This window comes from Rhineura floridana, chromosome 1, assembly GCF_030035675.1.
Source record: "Rhineura floridana isolate rRhiFlo1 chromosome 1, rRhiFlo1.hap2, whole genome shotgun sequence".
Taxonomy (NCBI): Eukaryota; Metazoa; Chordata; class Lepidosauria; order Squamata; family Rhineuridae; genus Rhineura; species Rhineura floridana.
Genome location: NC_084480.1, coordinates 257,525,415 through 257,550,389, shown reverse-complemented (window position 1 = coordinate 257,550,389; position 24,975 = coordinate 257,525,415). Strand labels below are relative to the sequence as shown.

Here is a 24,975-nt window from a genome sequence, read left to right as displayed (position 1 = left end):
TTCAGATGTTGTTCTGGGATCTGTTCAGAAAGATGTATTATTGCATGGAATGTGGCTTATGTGGATGTTTTGTGTCTTATTGCATGACTCCCATGTAGTCATGTGGGACTGGTGGATTTGGGAGGTCTGGCTCGCTGGGAAGTCGCCATTCCGGGCTGTTTTACGTAAAAGCATATTATAGCCCAGAACGGGTATCGGAACGTGGTTTTCGTGGAAGTTTTGTGTCTTATTGCATGAATCCCATGTAGTCATGTGGGACTGGTGAATTTGGGAGGTCTGGCTCACTGGGAAGTCGCTGTTCTGGGCTGTTTTACGTAAAAGCGTATTATAGCCCGGAATGGGTATTGGAACATGGTTTTCGTGGAAATTTTGTGTCTTATTGCATGCATCCCATGTAGTCATGTGGGACTGGTGAATTTGGGAGCTCTGGCTTGCTGGGAAGTTGCCGTTCCGGGCTGTTTCATTCTGTTCTGGAGGGCATTTTGGTTGTTAAAGGGTTAATAAAATCCTATCAGAATGGTTTTTGTTCCTGAATGTTGTTCTCAAGTGTCTCTAACACATCCCAATGTTGTTGGCGTCAATTTCTTTTATAAAGGGCCCGTTCCGGCCTGTTCCGTTCCGGCTTTTACACTGTCCCATTTTGGTTTATATCTTTTGAACGAGACCATCAAAAAACTTGTTTCTTTAAAAAATGAAAGGTAAGTCTGGAGATGAAGGTGACTCGCCCGGAGACGGGGAGAAGACCCCCAAAAACTGGAGTCTCTGGGTAAAAACTGGAGATCTGGCGACCCTAACTGTAAAGATTTGTTATTGCTGATCTTAATATTTTTCAATATGCTTTTCAAATTATTTGAGTCCCTTACTACTGATTGCACTTTTTTTGCCAAAGTTTATATTTGTTCTTTTGTTCTCATGTAGGCAAAACTTCAGTTTTCTGAAGAAATCCCTTTTGCCCCTAATTGCTTCCTTAACTGTGCTTGTTAATTAATTAATTCTTGGGCTTGGTTATAATTCCCCCCCTGATTTCTGGTATATGTTCTAACTGAGATTCTATTATTGTGGTTTGAGTAATTCCCACACATTCTGGAGAAATTTGACCCTCTTGACTTCTCCTATCAGTTTCCTTTTTGCCATGTTTTCTCTATTGAAGCCATATGTGACTGTATTGGACTTTTCTTGGAGTTGTCTATGTAAGTGTTGTGTTATGTAGCACTATGGGCATTATTTCCATTCAATTCAACAACACTTGCATATTGCACAATTCCACATTCTTGAAGAAGTCTGTAAGGCCTCGGCCTACGCAATGGAAAGTTTTGAAATAGTCTTATGATTAACAACTTATTAAACAAAATGAGAATATTAACAAATGTATTACATAAGATAGCATTGCTAAATGAGCCTGCACCAAAAACCTGTAGTATTTTACTGAAAGTAAGAGTTATAGGGAGTTGTCCTTTGAGAATGAAGTTCGTAGAAAAAAACTACACAAAACAGACGATATGAGCATTTTAAATTGTTTGATAGTTGCTTTATAAAGTCATATTGACTAAAGTCTCGTGAAACTATGTTAGTTGCATATAAAAATTCTTATAAATATGCTTATAAAATGCTTATAAAGGTTTTTTTTTAATTCCTTGTGTGTATTGTGAATGTATACTTAAAAGTTTTGGGAACATTTGGTTTTTAGTTAATTCTGCTGTCTTTTTAGTTGATAGTGTCGTTTTAGGTGATGGCAGTATTTGATAATCTAGCTCTGCAGCTCATCTGTAAATTCTGCACATAGCAATATTGTTGTGTGGTTTATAATCTATTATCTACAGTATTGTTACAGCATGTTATCAAAAATCTTCTTGAATAAGTTGAAAATAACACATGGTATTTCTGACCGTCATATTAAAATCATCTAAATTCTATGAACAAACTAAATAATGCAAGGTTGGTATGTGTCCTAAATTTCTAAAGCTGGTTATCAGTTTGGGGCAGTATTGAGAAGTCAGTTGTCCAAGCTTATTTGGACTGTTATCTATCCCAAGTATACTTAGAAGTAAGTCTGATTGAATTCTGTGCAAGTTTCTTTTGAGTAAATGTACATAGGATTTCACTATTAAGAATTTCTGTCCCAACTTTCAACTTAAAAAGCAAAGAAGTGGCTTCCAAAACTCTTAATACAAACAATGTCAACTCAATAAACCATTTTTATAGCAAAGATTCTGTTGGTGGATCAAAAAAAGAACAGTAGTAGGCTATTGCCTGTAAGGAAAAAAAAATGTGTAGAGGTACACAGGGGCCATATAAGAGACCTTTTTTGTTTATCAGTGTCCACACAGATCCCCTACTAATTTGCAATAATGTCTGATGTTCTCCATGATAATGTGCAGAAAAGGCTTTGGGGTGGAGGAATCAAAAAAATCCCTCAAGTCAGTATTTCCTAACCCCAGGAAGGCACTTTTTTCTGTATTATGCAGATGCCTTTGCTCCTGTAGACCACTTCAAATACTAGGACTATGCAGAAAATACATAGTGCATGAGTCAACAAAAGTGTCCCTGGACTCAAGAATAGAGAGCAACATCTTGAGTACCTGCAAAAACAGGGGTTGCAGGTGGTTGTCTGGAGCATATGACAGGCATCATAGTATCACAACAGCTAAGGCTGCATATTTCTGAGTATCTTGAGTGTCAGATGAAGCTCCTTCACAAATTCATAGTTACATCTGCTAGAATCTGATCCACAGTGCCCAGCATGATTACATTGCATGTCATTCAGTGTTAACTCAATGCAGAGGTTGCCACTCCAGTGCCTGTGAAGGAGTGCTTCAATACTCACGAGAGAACTGGTTGGAGATAGGATTTTACTGAAGATGCTGGTTTCACATCGCTCTGCAGTACAGAGCAGTTCCTACAAAACACCACCAGGAGTCCCTTCTACTTTGATTGGCTCTAATTTAAGCCTCTCCCCTCCTCTTTGGAGGAAACTCTGTGGCGGGACAATCTGTGGATGACATTGTTAGGTTAGAGCCAGAGGTAGGCCTAACTGCCACTTGCTTTCCCGCCCAAAGATGTTTCAGGGTGAAAACAGGTGACAGGGTGTCAGCAGTGGACATAGGTTGTTACCCAGAAGACCTTTTGAAGAAGGGAGGGGGAGGGAAAGAGGCAAGGGCTCCCCATATGTTTGCAAGCTTCCCATAGCCACCTGGTCGGCCGCTATAAGAACTGATGGCCATTGGCTTGATCCAGCAGGCTTTTCTTGTGTTCTTATGATGGGGTGGCTTTCCATCTCCCCACACCTCATAATCTGCTGCTTTAAAATTAAAATTTTAAATTAAGAAAGGAGGAGGACAGGTTCTACCTATGTCCACTATGTGTGCAGGCTGTGATGGTGTAATCTAGCTGTGTATTTGAAGAACTGTGTTACTGTCAGGTTTTAAAAAAAAAAAAACCCTTCATCTTCATGGAGATGGTGATCTGAGGGTGGGGTATTTTTCATCTACTCCATTGTCATGGACAGATCACCGCTTGCTGAGCTTTAGACTCACGGCAGCCCTTTCCCTCTGCAGAGGTGGGGGACCTATTAAGTTGGTCCGCTCCCGGAGGCTTATGGATCCTGTTGCTTTCCAGAGCGCTCTGGGAGTTTTTCCGGCTGATAGCACTGGCGCTCCTATCGAGGCCATGGTTGATCTGTGGAATGCGGAGATGACCCGGGCCATTGACATGATCGCTCCCGCGCGCCCCCTTCGGTGCAGAACTCAAACAGCACCGTGGTATACCCCGGAGCTGAGAGTGATGAAGCAAGAGAGAAGGAGGCTAGAGTGCAGGTGGAGGCGAACTCCTGACGGATGTAGTCATTCTTTGGTGAGTGCTTCCACTAAGTTGTATGTAAAAGCGGTTAGGGCGGCAAAAAAGTCATATTTTGCTGCCACCATTAGATCATCTCTTTGCCGCCCAGCGGAGCTTTTTAGGGTGGTACGAGGCCTTTTACATTCTGGCCCTCCTGATACTAAGGAAACATCGGAAGCCCGCTGCAACGAATTTGCGGAGCACTTCCAGGACAAGATTGCTTGCATCCGTCGGGACTTAGACTCTGATGTTATGACAGATGACTCCATTGAAGTGTCCAGAGCGCGGTCTTGTCCTTCATTGTTGGATGAGTTTCAGTTGGTGCAGCTTGAGGAAGTGGACAAGGTGCTTGGAATGGTGCGGGCGACCACGTCTGCCCTTGATCCTTGCCCATCTTGGCTGGTGAAGGCCAGCAGGGCTGTAACCACCGGCTGGGCCAAAGAGGTGATAAATGCCTCCTTGAGAGAGGGAGTAGTCCCTGGTAGTCTCAAGGAGGCAGTAGTGAGACCTCTTCTAAAGAAACCTTCTTTGGACCCAGATATTTTGAACAACTATAGACCGGTGGCGAATGTCCCTTTTTTGGGCAAGGTCCTGGAGCGGGTGGTCGCCGGCCAGCTCCAGGCGCTCTTGGATGAAACCGATTATCTGGATCTGTTTCAATCCGGTTTTAGGCCCGGTTTTGGCACTGAAACAGCCTTGGTCGCCCTGTATGATGACCTGTGTCGGGAGAGGGACAGGGGGAGTGTGACTCTGTTGATTCTCCTTGATCTCTCAGCGGCGTTTGATACCATCGACCATGGTATCCTTCTGGGGAGGCTCGCGGAGTTGGGAGTTGGGGGCACTGCTTGGCAGTGGCTCTGCTCCTACTTAACAGATCATCGCCAGAAGGTAGTGCTTGGGGAACATTGCTTGACACCCTGGATTCTCCATTGTGGAGTCCCTCAGGGGTCGGTCTTGTCCCCCATGCTCTTTAACATCTACATGCAGCCTCTGGGTGCGGTCATCAGGAGTTTTGGAGTGCGTTGCCATCAGTACGCTGATGACACGCAACTCTACTTCTCCTTTTCACCTTCTTCAGGTGAGGCTGTTGATGTGCTGAACCGTTGCCTGACCGCGATAATGGACTGGATGAGAGCTAATAAACTGAAACTTAATCCAGACAAGTCTGAGACACTGTTGGTGAGCTCTTTACCTGCCCAGATGGTGGATGTTCATCCTGTTCTAGATGGGGTTACACTCCCCTTGAAGGAACAGGTTCGTAGTTTGGGGGTCCTTTTTGACCCTTCCTTGTTGCTTGAGGCTCAAGTGGCCTCGGTGGCACGGAATGCGTTTTACCATCTTCGCTTAGTAGCCCAACTACGCCCCTATCTGGACAGTGACGATCTTGCCTCAGTTGTTCACGCTCTGGTAACCTCTAGACTGGACTACTGTAATGCGCTCTACGTAGGGCTGCCCTTGAAGACCGTTCGGAAACTTCAGCTAGTGCAAAATGCGGCAGCCAGGTTGTTGACGAGGACCCGCTGGTCTGTGCATATAACACCTGTCCTGGCCCGCCTGCACTGGCTGCCTATTTGTTTCCGAGCCAGATTCAAGGTGCTGGTTTTGACCTATAAAGCCTTACACGGTGTGGGACCACAATACCTTGTGGAACGCCTCTCCCGCTATGAACCTACCCGTTCACTTCGTTCAGTATCCAAGGCCCTCCTCCGGGTACCAACTCATCAGGATGCCCGGAGGATTGTTATTAGATCTAGGGCCTTTTCTGTGGTGACCCCCGAACTGTGGAACAGCCTACCTGAGGAGATACGCCTGGCACCTTCGGTACTTTCTTTTAGGCGCCAGGTTAAGACCTGGCTATACTCCCAGGCATTTTAATGTTCAATGTGTTTCATTTAATGTTTTTCGTTTAACTTGTTGCTGATTTTATTGTAATTTTATTGTAATATTGTATTTTAATCTTGTTTTGTTCACCGCCCAGAGAGCTATTCGCTATGGGCGGTTTAAAAATGAAATAAATAAATAAATAAATAAAATAAAATAAATCTTCCTCACCAATTGTGCCAAAGCATTTTACAGTGCAATCCTGAAAATGTCTTCTCAAAAATAAGTCCTATTGAATTCAGTGGGGCTTACTGCCTGGGAAGAGGGGTTAGGATTTCAACCTACTGTAAATATTTGGGAATTCTGTTACTTTCCACTGCATATTTCTTCCATTCAATCTGCATCTAGTTCTCAGGCTTGTTTTATGCAGATCATTTTTATTTCTTGCTCCAAGTCAGAAGCAAGCAGAGGGAGGGGCTACAGGAGCAGTGAGTATCTTAACACGTGCTTGCTTGCCCACCCATCTCCTCGCGTGTCCTGTCTCCTGCTGTTGCGCAGCACAGTAGATAATATTTTCTTGTTTGCTGTGGATAGGGGGGTGATCTGCTCTGTTTGTCAATAGCTTGTGTAAGATCCATGGGTGTGTGTGAGGTAGAAAAAGGGAACGGGAATTAATGTGCCATTAATTGTCAAATGAAATTAATTGCTAAAAGTGGGTTTTGAACTATAAAAAAAATGGGATGCTTTTTTCCCAGTGCAGTGATTTTTGGGCTTTGTATCAGCTGGTGTTTGATTTCAGCAGCATCCTAATTCTGTTTGGTGAGGATTACTAGCACATCATTCCTACATAGTTTATACAGGTATTGGGGTCTTGCAATGAATTGGTGAGCACCTGACTGTATGTTTATTAGCCAGCTAGCGTTAAGTGCTTCTTTTTATGTGTGATAATAAATGAGTCCAGAAATGTTTGTAGATGATAGTTAGGGGAAAAACCCCTACAACAACTCACCTGCAACAGCAACAGGAAAAGGAAAGCTTTTATTAACAAAAATAAAGTTTTTCCATATTTACACCATTTCATGGTACAGTCTCTTTTTCTGCTCATTTGGATGTGGCAGCCATTTTGCGTTAGACCACACCTTGCATTAGCCATTTTGTGAGTGGTGCCCATGACACTCTCAAAAATCTGAATGTGTCCCCAGCCCCAAAAAAGGTTGATGACCACTGCCCTACAGGTACAGCAAATTCCAGTTACAGTATATACAGTATATAAAGCTTTTTGAACACTGAAAATGATATATAATAATATGTAGCGTTTATGTATTAAGCAGAGCTATGTCTAGGAGTGACACAACCGTGCTGTCCTGCTACGAGCTTGCCCTACTTTCACCCCATAGGATGATGTGACACCATCCCCCACTTTGCATAACTGGAGATAGGTGGGACTGATGGGAGAGCTCCATTTCTGGCAATGAAGGCTGCAGCATAGGCTCAAGGCCTGATGCAGCCACAATTATATGCAGTTTCTAGAGACACTGGGAACCATAGCAACTTTATTTTTAAAACATTTATTTATTTATTATTTAATTTATATCCCGCTCTTCCTCCCAGCAGGAGCTCAGGGTGGCACTTGATAGTATGACGCAATATAGACGTTTTTCATTTATCCAAGATCCTGGTTGGGTGTGTTTTTCTAACCATTCAATATTTTTGTAAGCCTCTACATTATTTGGGGGGGGTGGCTTGGCAGCAGGGTGGTAAGCGAGGCAACGGTGTGAGGGAAGCAAGGATGCCTGACAGGGTACAGGTGACCGAGCAAGTGGGACAGCTGGGTTAGGGTGAACTAGTGGCTGGGGCAGTAGCAGCCTGGGTGAGAGGCAGGTAAACGCCCTAGGTAGCAAGGTTGCTTAGGCGACGGCAGCAATGCAGTGCAGGAACAGGTGAGGAGCATTAGTGGGCCCATAGTGGCTGCTATGCACCAGAACCTGGAGGCACTGAGGGGAATTGTGGGGGGTCATGAGGGTAGTGGGGTACCTAGGGGCATTTGGGAGTGCCTGGGGGGCGCATTTGTGAGTGTTCCGGAGTCTGTGTGTATGTTTGGGGTGCCTGGTGTATGTGTGTGTGTGTTTTATTTGACATAGAATCACTTAAAATATTAAGTGTCATCTTGTAGTAGTTTCTCAGTTTAAATATTCTGAAACACAACTTTAACTGGCTATTAGAGAAAATGCGTAACCTACATATAAGTCTGTGGACATCCGCAGGTAGATAAGTGAATGCATTCAAAGATTCAGGAATTCTATGATATAACAATAGCAAATGTTAACAGAGATTAAAAGGATATTAGGTATAGTTTAGAGTGATTTTGCTTTCGTGATAGGAAAAAAATTAGTATTAAGAATATCAATATTCATTTTGGGATAACCATCAAGACAAAATATTCAATAAAAGGGGATGAATTGTATAAAACTAAATTGACATATTAACGGGAAGATTAAAAGTCATCACTTTTAATGGTAGCCGGAGAGCTTTCATAACTGAGTGGTGATTTGAATCTGATGCATAGTACTAGTCACCGTGCTACTGTATGAAAGAAGTCTAGTGTGCACTATAATAACAATGTAGGATGTATTGTTCCGTGGTTTTGCTTCTAGCCAGCTGAGCCATGCAGCAAAATAGTGCAGGAGAGGCAAACAGCAATGCAGGCCTGGACTTTATGTCACTGCCAGGCCTGTACATCTTACTGTGCTGCTTGTGGTACCTGTTCTGCAGGTGGGCCAATTTATGATAGTATACATATAAGAACTTTCACATTTAAGTGTCAGTTTGGAAAAGAGTCATCCATTGTTGATTCTGCACATGCTTTGTCTTTCAGTACTTCAACTCCCCATTACATAGCTAGAGAGGTTAAGGCCCAGAAGAAACTGGGAAAATTCAGGAAAATGTCTTTCCAAATTTCCCTCTTCATTTTCAAAGCGTTTTGTTTTTCTAAAAAAAGGGGGGATTTATGACATGTGAAAGAATATAGACACTTGTTTCAATCCAGGTGAGTCTTAGTTTTCTCCCCTTTTCCTCAGCTCTTTTTATGTGCTTTGCGTCTGCCTGACACTGTGAAGGACGAGAGGAGACATAATAATTTCTAGAATTTTTTTTACTGACACCTTGATGGTTTCTCCTGTTCTTTATTGTTTTTGCCTGTTCCCCATAAACTGGCAAAATGAGAGATGCTATGTTCCTTAAAGCTTGTAGCTCCATTTGTAACAATTTTTAAAAGTAAATTAAATTTGTAATTATTGTGTGAATAAACTGTACTTTTAATATACCAAGCATGATAATTTAATAGCAAACCAAGTTATACATGATACATTTTATGTTCCTAAAGTAACAAAGTGACTTTCTATCTGTAAAAGGTGTGAAAAAATTAAGGCTTGCATATTTTTTCATTTCCCCAAAATTTCTGTTTTTCCCCTCCAAAATCCCAAAACCTTTTTTTCCTCATGGCTTCAAACTTTCACACCTGGAATGTAAAATATTTTCATTGCATGGCAATATTTTTCCATGGCAACTTATAACATTTAAATCCCTTCAAATATCAAAGTGATAAGCCAGAAAGAGGCAAGATGAATTCTTAGTGCAAGTAAATGTTGATTAGTTGCAAGTAGGAGAACATTTAATTCTTTTAGTTTGAAAAGTTGGGTTGGGAGGGTACCAGCTTCATCTAAGGTCTATTTGCATGATGATGAGCCTCATGGTAATCATTTCACTTCCTCCCTTCAGTCTGAGGCAGTCAGCAGTCTTATGTTGAATATGACTGAGAACTTGCTTGCTACAGGCGAGTAAAGCTTCTGCCATCAGCCAGAAGTTCATATATGTTTCTTAATGTTAGTGGGGAAACTTGTATGTGCTGCAAATGCGTTAATCCTGGAATGGTGTGGGGAACCTCCCCATTTGGCCCATCAGGCTATTTTCCCCAAACCATGCCCACCTGGTCCATGTCTGACATCATATATGTAATCAGGTGTGGGGCAGGTAGAGTTGTGACAGGATCAAATGTGCAAGCTCTATGACACAACTGATCCCTGCAGAAAGCAGGCTGGCCAGCTGACCTGCCAGCCACCTGATGTCATATAGTATCCTGATTGACAAGTGGGTGCTTTTGCCTAGCTGTCAAAGTTGGCCTGCAGGAGTGGGCAGGGGTAAAGATCTGGCTCACTAGGCCAAAAAGTTCCTAACCCGTAGTTTAGTACATCATTAAGTGGATTTGTTCTATGTTGGTGTATGTTTGTTTGTTTGATTGATTTAGCTGCCATTTAAAGTGCAATATTTTCCCATGACAGCGTACAACATTTAATATCATTTAAAATGTAAAAATAATAACAACAATAAACATAACATTTCAAATCCTTCTATATCACTGGATTTGGGGCAAGGATGCTGAGTAACAACTTGTTAAAAAAACAACAGTGATGACTCCAAAAGTGGAAGTCCTGAAAGGCCTTCCCCTAGCTTGTTGTAAGCTTTGGCAGCACCCATCTGTTTTATGTATTTTTATTTGTTACAATATTTACTCCTCACTTACTTAAAGGTCTTCAGTATAGCATATGTTTCTCATCTCATATCCTCACAATATGAGGAATATCCTGCAATGTAGGTTCTGCTGAGAAGCTTCATGGCCATGTGGAGTTGAATTTGGGTCTGTCCCACTGTGCCCACTGCACCACACTGGTATCCATCTCTGTTTCAGGAATGTAGCAGATTGCTGTGACTAGGCAGAGAATATAACCAGTTCCTTTGAAGCAGCTTTCCCACTGAAATCGCCCCCCCCGCCAGCTGCTTTTAGCCCCCAAAGGGAAAATAGATTTGTCAAGCAGCATTTGTCAGTTTTTACTAAAGAATGGTAACAATAGTTAAATAAATATCCCATATGAAGTACATTTTCTTTTTTTACAAAAGGAATTGTGTTTACAAGGTACATATATATGCTTCTGAGAGTCTCATTGTAGTTTTAAAATTGCAGTGTGAACAAGGTAGTTTTTCAAATATTAATATCTGAATACATTTTTACAAAATGCAACCTTGGTCTAAATATGGATAATGTAAGTGGTCTATGTTCATGCAGAAAGTAGCTTTTACATAACCTACTTCCAGAGCTTGGAAAAGTTACTTTTTTGAACTACAACTCCCATCAGCCCAATCCAGTGGCCATGCTGGCTGGGGCTGATGGGAGTTGCAGTTTTAAAAAGTAACCTTTCCAAGCTCTGCCTACTTCCCCCAACCACCCCCTGCATTCAACAGCTATTATTAAAGGAGAACAAAAAAGGCAAGTTAAAGAATTGGATCCCTCCTTTAGAATGCCCTGCAGTTTTTACTACTTGAGAGGCTATTATAGACACATCTTTAATAGAATTAGAAACTTAATGTAATCAAACTTTTTAACCTAATTTAAACTATATATTTCTAGCTTGCATAAAATCATAATTGTTTCCAGATTCTGCCATTGTTTTTCATTTGGCTGTGCACACTGTGTATCAGGTTATAACTATTTGTGTTGATAGGTTTTCTTTCCGTTGATGCTTACTTTAGTATTGTTACCATTCTACACAGCACATTATTAATGGTATTTTTAAAAGATTATAAATGAAAATCTGTTCTTCTCTTTTAAGTTAAACTGTTTTCTAATATGATTGTAGGTTTGAACTAAGGTTAAGGTGAAACAAGCCATGAACCAGCAACAAATGCCTAAGTATGGTTAGAATGTTGGACTACAACCTGAGAGACCAGGGTTCAAATCTCCACACAGCCATGAAGCTCACCTGGTGACCTTGGGCCAGTCACTGCCTCTCAGCCTCAGAGGAAGGCAATGGTAAACCCCCTCTGAATACTGCTTACCATGAAAGCCCTATTCATAGGGTCGCCATGAGTGGGAATCGACTTGAAGGCAGTCCATTTTTATTTCAGTGCTCCCTAAGTTGTACAAAACTACACCTTTTTTAAATAGGCCTCCACAAATCATTATTGTATTTTATGTTATGAAATTGTGCTCTTCAGGCCAGTAATCCTTAGAATTTCTGAATTTAATATGTGCTTGCAAAGCATTATAATTGATACACAAATGATGGGCAAGTAGACAGACATATTCTGCAGTGTATGCTACAGTATTATGTAAACATTTTATAAATAGTTGGTCTCTAGTATACTCAGCACTGAAGAAGTCAAAATAACTGAAATTCTGCGATTGCGAAAGGTGCTTCTACCTTCCCAGGTTTTTACTGGAGAGGGGTGTTATCCAGTCTTAAGAGAATCTACTGGGTGGCACAAGGGATCATAGTGGAGGAGGAATATCAGGAAATTCCCTTGTACAAGCATCTTGTACTTGTGCTGGTATTGGTATAGTTAAAACCAGTTGCACAAAACTGTGATGAGGTACACATGGCAGCATAAATCAGAAACAGTAGGTGATATATTTTATTATTGTGCAAATTAAGACTACTTTGACTCCAAATAAAACAGCATGACCATTTATTCAAACTGTGATTCTTTTCTGCCCAGTAACTACTAGCCCTAGTAGATGCTGTTACTTGATAACCTTACCATAGCAAGAATCAAACAGAGATCTTGTATTTCACAATTGCTTCAGTAAGCAAATGTAAATACTTTGAACTACATGTAGGCTTCATGTTCAGGGGGCTTAGATTATGTGCCTGGGTAGCACAAAGTGTGTCTTTGGTGGCAAACTGATATGTCTTAATGTTACAGCCTCCAATTAGTGTGCATGGTTTGCAGGAAATATATGAATTTGACTTTTAGAAGGCTGATCATTTTAATTATTATTAATTAATAATTTATAACAACTTTATAATTAATGCTTTATGTGACTGTTGTTGGTGACCACATGTATATTTCAGGGGTATTTGCAGCATTTTTCATAAGTCCATAATTTTTTTTCATGCTCATCAGGTGGGCTCTGAGGGCCTATACCTTGTGTTGGGACAGATGAGGAATGCTGTTGGTATACTACCCACCTTTCTGTCTAGCAGCTTACCTGGTCAAGGTGGTCTTGAGTATGGTGTCAAAGAACCCCAGGATGCTGGTTTTGGAAGACTTCAATATCCATGCTGAGGCTATGCTATCATGGCCTCCATTGCAACCATGGAGCTGTCCCAAGTTGTCATCAGCCCAACATATAGGGCAGGACATACCCTTGATTTAGTTTTTACCCCAGGGTGTGAATGATGGGGAATTCTTTATATACTAACAATAAGCAAAATGTATTCCTTTATAAAGCTTTAAAGGTTTATAATATTTTAATAGTTTAGTAGCCAGCCAGAACCCTTTTCTCTTTGGAGCTGTCTTCCCTAACTGTGCTGGTATGTATAGTGCAGCTTAAACTCTACAAGATAAGATAACACTGAACAGACACTGAACATCCCTGTAGTCTCCAAGACGGATTGCATTAACTGAAATGCTTATCTCATAGCGAAAATGTGCTGGTATGTGAAGTGCTGAACATTGCCAAATTGACTAGAACATAATGTAGAGAGTGCAATTCCTATGCAATGCCTATGCAGTGTTTATGCAATGTCTATGGAATGCTTGAGTAATGTCTGTGTAATGCTGATGTGTAACCTCCTGATTCATTAATGCTAAAGTCTTTGTCCTGGAATGTATAAAAACCCAGGCAAGCAGTGCCAGGACACAGTTCTCCTCTCACTCAGAGGGAGACTGACCATGCATACGCTCGTCATCCAATAAAGGCCTGCTTTTTGCTGCAAGCTTGTGTCTTTAATTTCCTCAAGGACCCCTGGTCCAGTGAACCTCAAAATTCCACATCATGAGGGCGGTGGTTTGGAAATTTGTGGTGATGGTTGAATTAACCCTGTTGTCATGGTCCAGCCATTTTCTGGTGCTCCATCCCCAGACACTTACGGAATTCTTGAATCCTTGTGGGGGTTTTTCTAGAAGATCAAGCTAGTGATCCTGTAGAGGCATTGGTCTGGCTGTGGAATGACAAGATGTGCCAGGCTGTGGACATGATTGCTTCTGAGTGCCCTCTCTGACAGTCTGGAGCCCTCCCTGTTTTTCTAGGGAGCTCTAGTCTCTGAAACAGGTAGGATGAAGACCAGAGTGTGAGTGTCATTAGACTCAATGTGAGGTTGGTTAGACACATGCTAGAGTACAAACACATCTTTCTGTGAGGGTAATGGTGCCTGGCACCTTGAAGGAGGTGGTAGTGCAGTTGCTCCTAAAGAAGCCCATCGTAGACCATGAGGTACTTGACAACTACTGCCTGGTCACAAATACCCCTTTTTTGGGTGTAAGTTGTGTGAGAAAGATGGTGGCAATCCAACTGCAGACATTCTTAGAGGACACAAGGACCAATTTGGGGGCAATATCGGCCTTTGTCATCCTGTTGGTTGACCTTCAAGAGAGAGAGAGGGTGAGTGTGATCTTGTTCTTGCTTGATCTCTTAGTTGTTTTCAATACAGTTGACCACAGTATCCTATCTCTGTGGGTTAGGAGTTGGTAGCACTGTATTGCCATGATTCCACTCCTGCCTGTGAGACCAGGTTCAGAGAATAGCAGTAGTTGCGCTGTGGATTGCCACAGGGTACTGTTTTATTCCTAATCCTGTTTCATATATCTGAGGCCACTGGGAGTGGTCATTAAGAGATTTAGCTGTATTTCTGTTACATCTAAATCAAGAGAGAATGCAACTGTCTTAAATTGGTGCCTGGATGCAGTGGTGGGCTGGATGAGGGTCAACAAACAGACTGAATCCTGGTATGATGGAGACTGTGGTTGAGTGGTTCTCAGGTCTGGGAGATCACTAGTTCTGGATGGGATTGCACTCCCTCAGAAGGACCAGGTACATAGTTTGGAACTGCTCCTAGATCCACGTCTCTCACTGGAGGCTCAGGTGACTTCTGTGGCAAGGAGTGCCTATTATTGACTTGGGTTGGTTTGCCAGCTATACCTGTCGTGTCCAGGATGAGACTCAGGAACCAGACCAGTTGGTGAAAGCAATTCAGTTTTTATTAACGTAATATCCAGACAAAAACTGCGCCTTCTCATGAAGCAACACTATCACACATATCCTGCGGCATAGAAGAGAGTTGACAGAACAAGGACTCCCTATTCCCCCTGTCCCTTAAAAAGGGGGCTTTCTGGCGCGAATTCTCTCACTCCGCCTCAAAGTGCTCTCATCCACACCCCTCCTCTCTCTCCCCCTTCTCCTCTTTTGCTGTCTCCTTGTTCGTGGTGAAGGGGGAAGAACTGCCCCCTCCCCTTCTGAGGATTCTGACTCAGGTATGGGGGAAAGCGGGGGGGCCATGCTTGAACCGTCAGGCTGGCTTTTTCCTGCCTCAGGAGGGAGTTGAATTCCCCCTTGCCCTCCCTCCTTGTCCAACTGCTCTAGTCTTGAAAGAGACGGAGGCGTGGGAAGCTCATGGGAAGAATCTGTGTCTGTGAGAGTTTCAAGGTCTTTACTGCTAGACAGTTTTATCTCTGGGATTCCCCCTCCTTCCTCAAGTGCTTCTTCACACAGTTCTGGCCAAATAACCTCTTCCCCCTCCTCATCCTCTGAAACAACCGGGCCCCAATCCTGCATCCTGACAATACCCTTTCCTGGACAGGGATAGCTTAGCCACTGTGATTCGGACATTCGTAACCTCACTATTGAACTGCTGTAATGCACTCCCTGAGGGGCTTTGCTTTGGACTGGTCTGAAAGCAGCAGCTGGGGCAGAATGCTGCAGGCAGGTTATTGGGTGGAGCATGTGGATGTACACATATTATACTGTTGCTGAAGGAAATGCACTGGATGCCAATCAGATACTGGACCATGTTCAAGGTCTTGTTCACATACAAAGACCTGAACAACTCGAGACCAGCTTACCAGAAAGGCCGCCTGCCCCTCTATAGACCTGTAGGATCACTTAGATCATCTAGGGAAAGTCTCCTCATGGCACTGTACACTACAGAAAAATCAAGGATGGTGACATGAAAACAGACATTTTCTGCTGCTGTTCTGTATTGTGGAAAGCCCTTCTGCCATACATGAAGCATCAACCATCAGCTGCTTCAATTGTACAGATTGTTTTGCCAGGTGTTCCCTGACCGCATAAGATTGGACCCTGTTTTATGTGTTTGGATTTGTTTTATATGCCCTCATGCTGCTGCTTTATTGATTTTAGGTTGTATTTTTATTTTAATGATACTTTGTTTTTTATATTTTATACCACTTAGGGGCATTTTAAAATGATTAAGGTGTGTATAAATGCTTTCAATTATTAATTAATTTTATTATTTTTAGAGTAACTCTGTGATGATGCAGAAAAATACAGCCAAGAAAAGATAGGCCAGAAGACTTTTTCCCAGAATTATCTTTTTTAATAGGTAAGTGATTCCCTTTTTGGTTCAACAAGTAGATCATTTCAGTACAAAATAGTTTTAGTACATTTTTGTACAAATTATTGTTAATTACAGAAAGAGTTAAAATGAAATTCCTGGGATTTTATTTCATTTTGCAACCTCTTAAGCACTGTTCAAATCAAATTCTGTATTGGTAACACCACCTTTTTCAGCTTGGGAGGTGTCCAGTCATTTACCAAAGTGATTGGGAGCCTCTAACCACTTCTAGCATTCCTCTCTAGATAAATTGGGTGGGTGGATCCAAAATATATGCTATATGTGTTGAAAGTCACCCTTCCCAAAGCAAAATTTTCCTATAGGAACAAATTTCTGGGCATTCTCCTGTTTTAAGCTGAAAGCCTGCTGGCTCAGTAGTGGTTCACTAAGTATTTCTGTTTCTTGGGTAGCCTAAAAAAAGAAACCCAAAAAACTAGCAAGACTCTTGTATGAGAGAAAACGAAAGAACACAACATTTACTGAATACAGTTAAGAAAATCAGAGTTCTTATGCATACATGCAAGCATTAACCCACTGTGGGAATATAGTTACCATCTGGCTGCTAGATGGCCAGTTGAGGAATTCAGAATGAAGAGGAGGGGAAGGAGGGAGCAGGGCTGTGACATCATTCTAGTCCAGGTATATGCATGTTTCCCTTACTCCCAATAATGTGAAAAGATGCTGTATTCTGCCCAGGCTGTTATAGGCGCTGACAGGAAGAGTTAGTTGGATACAACCCAATTTCCTGATGAGTGGCCATGTTAGCTGGTTGCAACACAAACAACAAAATCTTGCTGAATCTTAGAGATTAGTGTAACTTAAATGCCATACAGTGTTATGGGCTCCTATGGTGGTATTCAGCTAAATAATTGGGTGAGCACCAAAATTACCACCAGCACAATGGACTTTCCCCCCTCTCGTCCCCCATGCGTACCACACACTCCCCAGATCTGCTCCAGAACTAATGAGGGAAAATCCAACGTGCTAAAATGTGGATTCCAACCAAGTTCCAGGTCAAATGTAGACAAGCACAGCATTGAGAGACAAGCTGTGCTTTCTGATTAACACTATGGTGCATCTTCTGATGAGAATTGCATAAAAATGGAGTATTAAACCAGTGGCACTTGCTCCCATTGTTCTTCCAGGAAGTATTCAGTGTGCTGGTTATTAATCTTTAAAAGATTTAACTGACTTTTGTTTAGTGTATATGGATGAGTGCATTTTCCAGTGTGAATATTCCTAGCCCCTAATATATTTAGGGGAAACCTTGTTTTGGTCTACTTCTTTTCAGTACTATTATGTGGATATTCACATGTTACCTTGTACGTGGGCACAAGTCATCTGTACCTGAGTTCAGCTGCTTGTGAGAAAGAGTCTACATGCGGTGAATTTAAAAATCACCATGTGCACCTGTTTCTATAAGAAAGGGGTATTCTGCTCACATGTTGATCTGCCCTGCATTCTCTTCGTGTGGCTTTGATTGTGTGCAGGTTTCTCCCTGAGGCAGCCTCTTCAAGTCTCTGTTCAAGCAGCACCTGCTAACTGGAAATCAGATCAAGTGGCAGTGTCAGAGCCAGAGCAGGGAAGCTGAGCACAGCAAGAAGGGAAAGGCTAGCATACTGAACCTTCAGAGTTAATCAACTTGAGGGAAGGTGTGGAGGAGATGAAAGAGGTAGTGAATGGAGACAGAGGAAGAGGGAAAGAGAAGGTAGGCAGGGGGCCATAGGATTGTAGCCTCATAGAAATAAGAAGCTTATCAGTTTGAGGGAAGACTTGATTTTAAAAAAAATAGAGGCATGGAATAGGAGGCATTGATATGAAACTGAAACCACCTCAGGGGACTAAGGGAGATGTCGGGTGCAACTTCTAGGGACATAAAACTGTACCAGAGAACTAGGCATAGGCTGGGAGGACTGTGTGAACAGTACAATCTCATGTGTCTACTTAGAAGTAAGTCCCACTGAGTTGACTGGAACTTAGTCCTGAGTAAGTGAGTATAGAATTGCAACCTTTAACGATAATGTTCAATGTGTCATTATGGGACTCTGTTGTTGTTTGCTACAGAGTAGCACAGTACTCTTCAGGATTGTGCCAGATTCCAAGTCTGTTTAAAATTTTCTCTAAACCCCTGTGACGTGCAATGAATAATAGCTGCAGTCATAACTGCAATAATAAAACAACTTAATGGTGAAGTAACACAGTGCTCAGAAAGGATAGTCATTAATAGATATTAGAAACTTTGGGTAATAGTTATTCCCTGAAGCTGAAATGTGTCTTAACATAATCCCAAGCAGGTTTACTCAGAAGTAATTTTTCCCTGTTCAGTAGAACGTACTCTTAAGTAAATGTGCATAGGATTGTAGCCTTATTTTTTATTTATTTCCTTTATATCCCACCTTTCCTGCAAAGAGCTCAAAGTGGTATACATGGGCCTGCCCCTCTCCATTTTATTCTCACAACAACCCTGTGAGGTAGTTTAGGCTGAGAGAAGGTGACTAGCTCAAAATTGCCTAGTGAGCTTCATGGCTGAGTGAGGATTTGAACCCAGGTCTCCCATATCCTAGCCCAGTAGCCTTACCATGGCACCACACTGGCTTTGCCAGAACCTGAACACTGCTGTACCTCTGTAAATCACAATATAATATAAATTTCCTCACTATACTTTTCTTCCTTGATCTATTTAAACCTGTTGAAATCAACTGTAAACACTGTCAGCTGGGTGCTTTACATTTCCTTCCAAAAGCCATACAGCCAGTGTTCTTGTAATAAGTGATGGCAATAATCAGCAGCGGCACATAAGAGGTGGTAGAATGGCAGTGGTGATGGCGTGGCAAGGTTCACAGTTCTGTGGGGGGATAGCAATAGCAGCTTGCAGGTGTGTGCCCACCTGCTGCAGCAGCGTCCCTGAACTTGCAGGTGCCTTGCCCGATCCCCACTCAGTGGGTTGCAGTGCTGTCACCACCTGAATAGCACCACAGTTGCCGTAGTCTAGGGGTAACTGCAGTTAAGATCCTTCTGCATATGTTCTTATTTACAGTACAATCTCTAAGCATGCTCACTGATATGTTAATCTCATGGAGTACAGTGGGATTTACCCCCGGTAGATGTGTCTAGGTTTGCAACCTTAATGCAGGGTTTATCAGCAGGTCCCAACTGGAAAATTTTAATAATTTAAATTCTTAAATATTCACTAAACTAGGGGAGGGCAGACTTCAGGCTTCTGAATCTGAGATCTACATTACGTTTAATAGAACTCCAAGAGCCACCAACTACAGCCAGGGGCAAAAGACGTACGTTTAGTAAGGAGTTGCTAAACACAGGGGTTTCTTTTCAGAATCAGGACTGAAATGAACTCAGTGTTTTCACACATAAATCCATTTCTAGTTTCCACAAGCTCTCTTAATTTCAATTGTCAAATTTCCAAAGGGGTGGGTGTCATTTTGTTGTTATTGTTAAACAAGTGGAAGTCAAACTCTTGCCAGTGAACTACAAATCTCCCAGGGATCTACCAACAGACTCCAATCTACCTTCTGGCCACTAAACCGTTTGTATGGACACTGGCCTCCCTTACAGGGTTGTTGTAGCATGGTTTGAAAGGGTGCTTGCAAGAATGAAACTGCAGCAGCAGAGGTAAGACTCTTCAAAACATTGGCAAAGAGGGCAAAGGAGTAATATCACCTTTCTCCTGTGTACCCAGAAATTGAGAAGAAAACTATTATGGATCTGATAATCTCAGTGCAACTCTCCCCCTTTGAGGCAAGTGTTATGCACCAAAGCCAGACACACTGGATACTCAATCTCAAAATAATGGCTGCCTCCATTATAATAATAATAATAGTAATAATAAATTTTATTTAGTTAGTCGCCTATCTGTCCGAGTTTACGGACACTCTAGGCGACTTACAACAACCAGGATAAAATACAATATACAATCAAAAAGTACAAAATTAGTACATTAGATTTTGCTGCCTGAAGCAGCTGCCTCATATGGCTTTATGGCACAAACCTGTCTTGCTCTACATCAGGATAGGTAGGCGTTAGGTTTTTGGTCTCGATTTTTTAAACTTTTTTTTACAAAAACCCAGGATCCACCAGCCAGAGCCAGCCTCAAAATACGTACATTTAGAATTAAATAATCCTTAGCCCAAGAATTTGTTTTGACTGCAAAAATTGAATTGAGCTCATAATGCTTCCACACAAAAATCCACTCCTGATCACCCCCCCCCCCAGTTTTTCTTCTTTTCAGAGTACAGTGTGGGAGCATGTCATTTTGTAGTTGCCATTGTTAAACAGTTGGGAGTTAAAAATCCTCACTGATCTTCTGCAAGTCACCCAGAGATCTGCTAGTTCATCTCGATCTGCTTTCTGCCCACCTTGCATCTAAAGTTCTATCCAAAAGCTAAATGCTGTGACATAGATAATAAAAAGAAATATTGATGGATAACTATTTAAATACTGAATTGCATACATTTCCAATGAACAACCACAGGCCAGAGCTTTCCTGAGTCTTTCCCAAATAACAGGAAAGACTTTCCAGGGGGACACAGTATGTAACCGTGGGAAGAAAGGCTGGAAAGCCCAGTTGTACAAACAACCTTTCCCATGTATATATTTTGAGTACAGTTCTGTGTATTAGAATACATGATATCCTCAAGAAGGAATCAGGTGTACCATGTTGGAAGAATCATTTCAGTTCAAATACTCTTTTAAGCAACATGTTTTGTTGTTGCAGTCCTCTTCTCAAAATATTTTTATATACAAACATCCAATACATTCAGGGCTTCAGTTACACAGATTTATCTAAGAGTAAGTTCCAATGAACTCTGTAATACTTACGTGAGAGTGGGCATGTATAAGATTGTGCTGTGAATGCCTGAATCAAAGAAAACAAATACGTTAAGAATAATGACAGTGAGAATTATGTATTTATAAAAACCCTATTCATACGGTCACCATAAGTCGGGATTGACTTGAAGGCAATACAACAACAACATTGTAATAGCTATTATGATAGTTGCAGAAGTTGGTGTTTTAGAAATTGCTGTTTTAGTTAAAACATTTTAAAACACTGCAGGAAAAATGAAAAGAGTAAAACTACATTCTACTTTCTATCACAAAACAGTTTCAGGAAGTATAACAGACCCAGCATACCTTGCCTTGTTGCCAGTAAAAGGGTATTGCTTCAGTGGTACATTTAATAACTGTCATTGAAGCCATTAGCTTTCCCTGGCAGCAAATGTATATATACTGGGGACTGTACACTCATTGAATGTAACCTGTGGTCTGCTATGGCCTGGGCAAAGCTTTGAAAGTAGTTGTACTACTACACTAAAATATTTTACCCAGGAAATTCTATAGGGTTTGTCCTCTCTGTGGTTTCATGCGGCAAGAGCAAATATAAATGTTTGTTTATTCAGACTTCTGCTGTGTGAATATTTCCACTGTTTTCCCTGCTAATGTTCTGCTTCATTTGTACTGTTACATTTTTCATATTTTTAAATATAATTGATGATACTGTGTTTAATTGTGCACCATTCTATGTACCTTGAATATACTGTACATAGCAGTTTATAAACTTTATAGAGTGAAACTGAAGTTACCAGTTTTGCAGTTTATAGGATCAGACTCTTGTCCTGTTACGTGGTAACTTTTCTTGGTCATCTCTGCACAAAGGCAAAAGCTTGGTAATACTAGTGTCACTTTTTATTTGCCTTTTTTGTGTGTGTAAGATTGCAGTCTTCTCTCCCCCCATCTCCATTTTTAGAAAAGCCACGAATAGACACTGGCTATCAGTCAGGAAGGACTTGCTTTTTTCCAGGTAGGTTTAGTGGATGGTGTGGAATATGGGCTTTTCCTTTATGCTTGTAAACTATTTGACTGGAGTTTTTACTTCAGAAGGATTTTTGACCAGAGCCTTGGTATGTGTGTGTGTCTCTCTATCTCATAGCACAGGGTTCCCAAACTGTTCTTTGTTTGCTTTATCCAGGTGCTCCATGGCATGTCCACATTAAATATTCATATTGATTTTTAATGGTATTTTTATGGTTTCTCATATTTCTTATATTGTAGTTTATTGTGTTGCCACTTGAATTCTATGGAATGGAAATTGTAATATAATAAAATTCAAGGTAGAAAATAAAAGAAGCAATAAAAATACAATTAATCATACAGTATCTAATGCAGTGCATTACAATTGCTATAACAGCAGAAAAATCATTAAGTGATCCGCCAAGACCATCAGCAATTTTCAAGTGGTCCCGGGGAAAATAGTTTGGGAACCACTGTTCTAGCACATCATGCTTCTCTTAAGAAACCTAATTCTTTTCCTCCAACATGGTGTACCCTTCTCACACTTACATTGTTCAAAATATTAGACACAAAGTATTATTAACTTCCCTACCCAGTAATCTCTACATTGAATTAGATTTTTACATCCTGTGAAAATAAAAGCATGTCCTCTTAAAACTTCTAGGATTCTCTTGCAAAGCGGCATTGAACCAGACAGGATTGGATCCCCTTCTGCACGGAAACGTCAAACAAGAACCTGCCAATGTATTGGCGAAGCTTAATTGAATTGGTATAGAACATCATCATGGGAGGAGCTGTGAGTGCAGGAGAAGACAATGATGATTTAATTGATAACTTGAAAGAAGCACAATATATTCGTACTGAGAGAGTGGAGCAAGCCTTCAGAGCTATTGATCGTGGTGACTACTATCTAGAAGGCTATAGGGACAATGCGTATAAAGATTTGGCTTGGAAGCATGGAAATATACATTTATCAGCACCTTGCATTTATTCTGAAGTCATGGAAGCATTGAAACTTCAGCCAGGATTATCTTTTCTTAATCTGGGTAGTGGAACCGGCTATTTAAGCACAATGGTGGGATTAATATTAGGTAATTTTTTTAAAAGTGAAATATATTGTATGGTAGACTCAGTTTATTTCATAATCTGTTCAACCTAATAGGGCTTTAGCAAGTGGCTTTCCAAATGAATTGTTCTTAATGTATGATTATTCAAGGATTTCAAAAGCAAGCCTCCACATTTTTTTTGGTTACTCACTTTTTAAGTTGTGATTTATATTTGATTTCATTATTTCAAAAGTGAGAGCTGAATATTTCACTTGTTGCATTCTTTCTTAGGGCCTAACTACAGGAGATGTGGGAGATCTGTGACTGAATTTACAATGTTTTGTTAAAAGCAGCAGTGGATAGTGCAGTGGGTTTGGGCATTAATACTAGGGAAAGAGAGATACAGTGCCTTGCAAGAATAATTAGACCCCTGACCAATGCACTCATATTACTGAATTACAAACAATACATTGTAATTTCGGTCTGTATTATATTTTATTTTGAAAGATTGAAACTCATAATCAATTATTGTAAGGTGAGATTGGTTTTATGTTGGGAAATGTTTGTAAGAAACATAAAAAACTGAAACATGTTGCTTGCATAAGTATTCAACCCCTGTGCTGCAGAAGCTCCCAGTTTACACAGATGAAAAAAATTGCCCTATTGAGGACACAATTGCCTTACCATTGGTCTCCATCTGTGAACCATTAAAGTTGCTGTCACATTGTCAGGATAAAAACCCCACTGTTGAAGGATCATTGGCCAGGTTGTGGATCTGAAGGAAAATTAAGACCAAGGAGCATTCTACAGAAGTGAGAGATAATATAATACAAATGCATAGATTAGGAAAAGGGTACAAACTAATATCTAAGTGTTTGGATGTCCCAGTGAGCACAGTTGGATCAATAATCAGGAAGTGGAAGCTACCTGATCACACTACCTAGGCACTGCCAAGAAAAGGCCATTCCTCAAAACTCAGCACTCAAACAAGAAACTTGTGAGAGAAGCCACAGAGAGGCCAACAATCACTTTGAAGGAGCTACAGAGTTTAGTGACTGGGAGTGGAGGAATGGTGCACCAGTCAACCATATTAAGAGCTCTGCATAACACTGCCCTGTATGGGAGAGTGGCAAGAAAGAAGCCGTTACTCAAAAAGTACCTTCTGAAGGCCCTTCTGGAGTTTGCCAGAAAGCATGAGAGTGTCCCAGCTGGGATGTGGGAAAAGGTTTTGTGGTCAGATGAGACAAAGATAAAAGGTTTTTGGCCAAAACTCAAAGCACTATGTGTGGCACAAACCTAACACTGTCCATGCCTCAAGACACACCATCCCTACAGTGAAGTATGGTGGTGGCAGCATCATGCTGTGGGGATGCTTCTCATCAGCAGGGACTGGGCATTTTGTTAAAATGGAAGGAAGAATGGATGGAGCAAAATACAGGAAAAACCTGCAAGAGAACCTGCTTCAGTCTACTAAAAAACTGATGGTTGGGAGGAAATTCACTTTTCAGCAGGACAATGATCCTAAGCACAAGGCCAAAGCAACATTGGTTGCTCAAGAAAAAAAGATGAATGTCCTACACTGGCCCAGTCAAAGTCCTGATCTCAATCCCATTGAGAATCTGTGGCGCTCTTTGAAAATTGTTGTCCACAAGTGACTTCCAACCAACTCGAATGACCTGGAGCAAATTTTCCAAGAAGAATGGGCCAAAATCCCTCTTGACATTGTGTGCGAAGCTGGTACATACCTACCCTAAAAGACTTAAAGCTGTTATTGCAGCTAAAGGTGGCTCTACCAAATATTAATGTGTGGGGATTGAATACTTATGCAAGCAACGTATTTCAGTTTTTTATGTTTCTTACAAACATTTCCCAACATAAAACCAATGTCAGCTTACAATAATTGATTTTGAGTTTGTGTTTCAAAATAAAATACCATACAGAACGAAATTACAATGAACCATTTGTAGTTCAGTAATATAAGAGCATTGGTCTGGGTCTGATTACTTTTGCAAGGCACTGTATGTCTCATTCTTTCTGTGCTAGTGGTACCTCTTGTCTTC

General features: G+C 41.2%; 1 protein-coding gene across 7 annotated transcripts in view; it reads left to right on the top strand.

Moving 5' to 3' along the window:
* Nucleotides 1–24,975, top strand: part of PCMTD1 (protein-L-isoaspartate (D-aspartate) O-methyltransferase domain containing 1) — a 74,396-nt gene that overhangs the window by 17,108 nt on the left and 32,313 nt on the right. For 6 of the 7 annotated variants that reach the window (XM_061598640.1, XM_061598604.1, XM_061598614.1 and 3 more), the window contains 2 exons: nt 15,967–16,049; nt 22,534–22,960. In XM_061598640.1, the coding sequence (XP_061454624.1) occupies nt 22,654–22,960 (307 nt within the window). In that variant the 5' untranslated portion in view covers nt 15,967–16,049; nt 22,534–22,653. Of the gene's footprint in view, nt 1–15,966; nt 16,050–21,825; nt 21,880–22,533; nt 22,961–24,975 lie in introns of all 7 variants that reach the window. The other variant, XM_061598659.1, reaches the window with a different exon arrangement.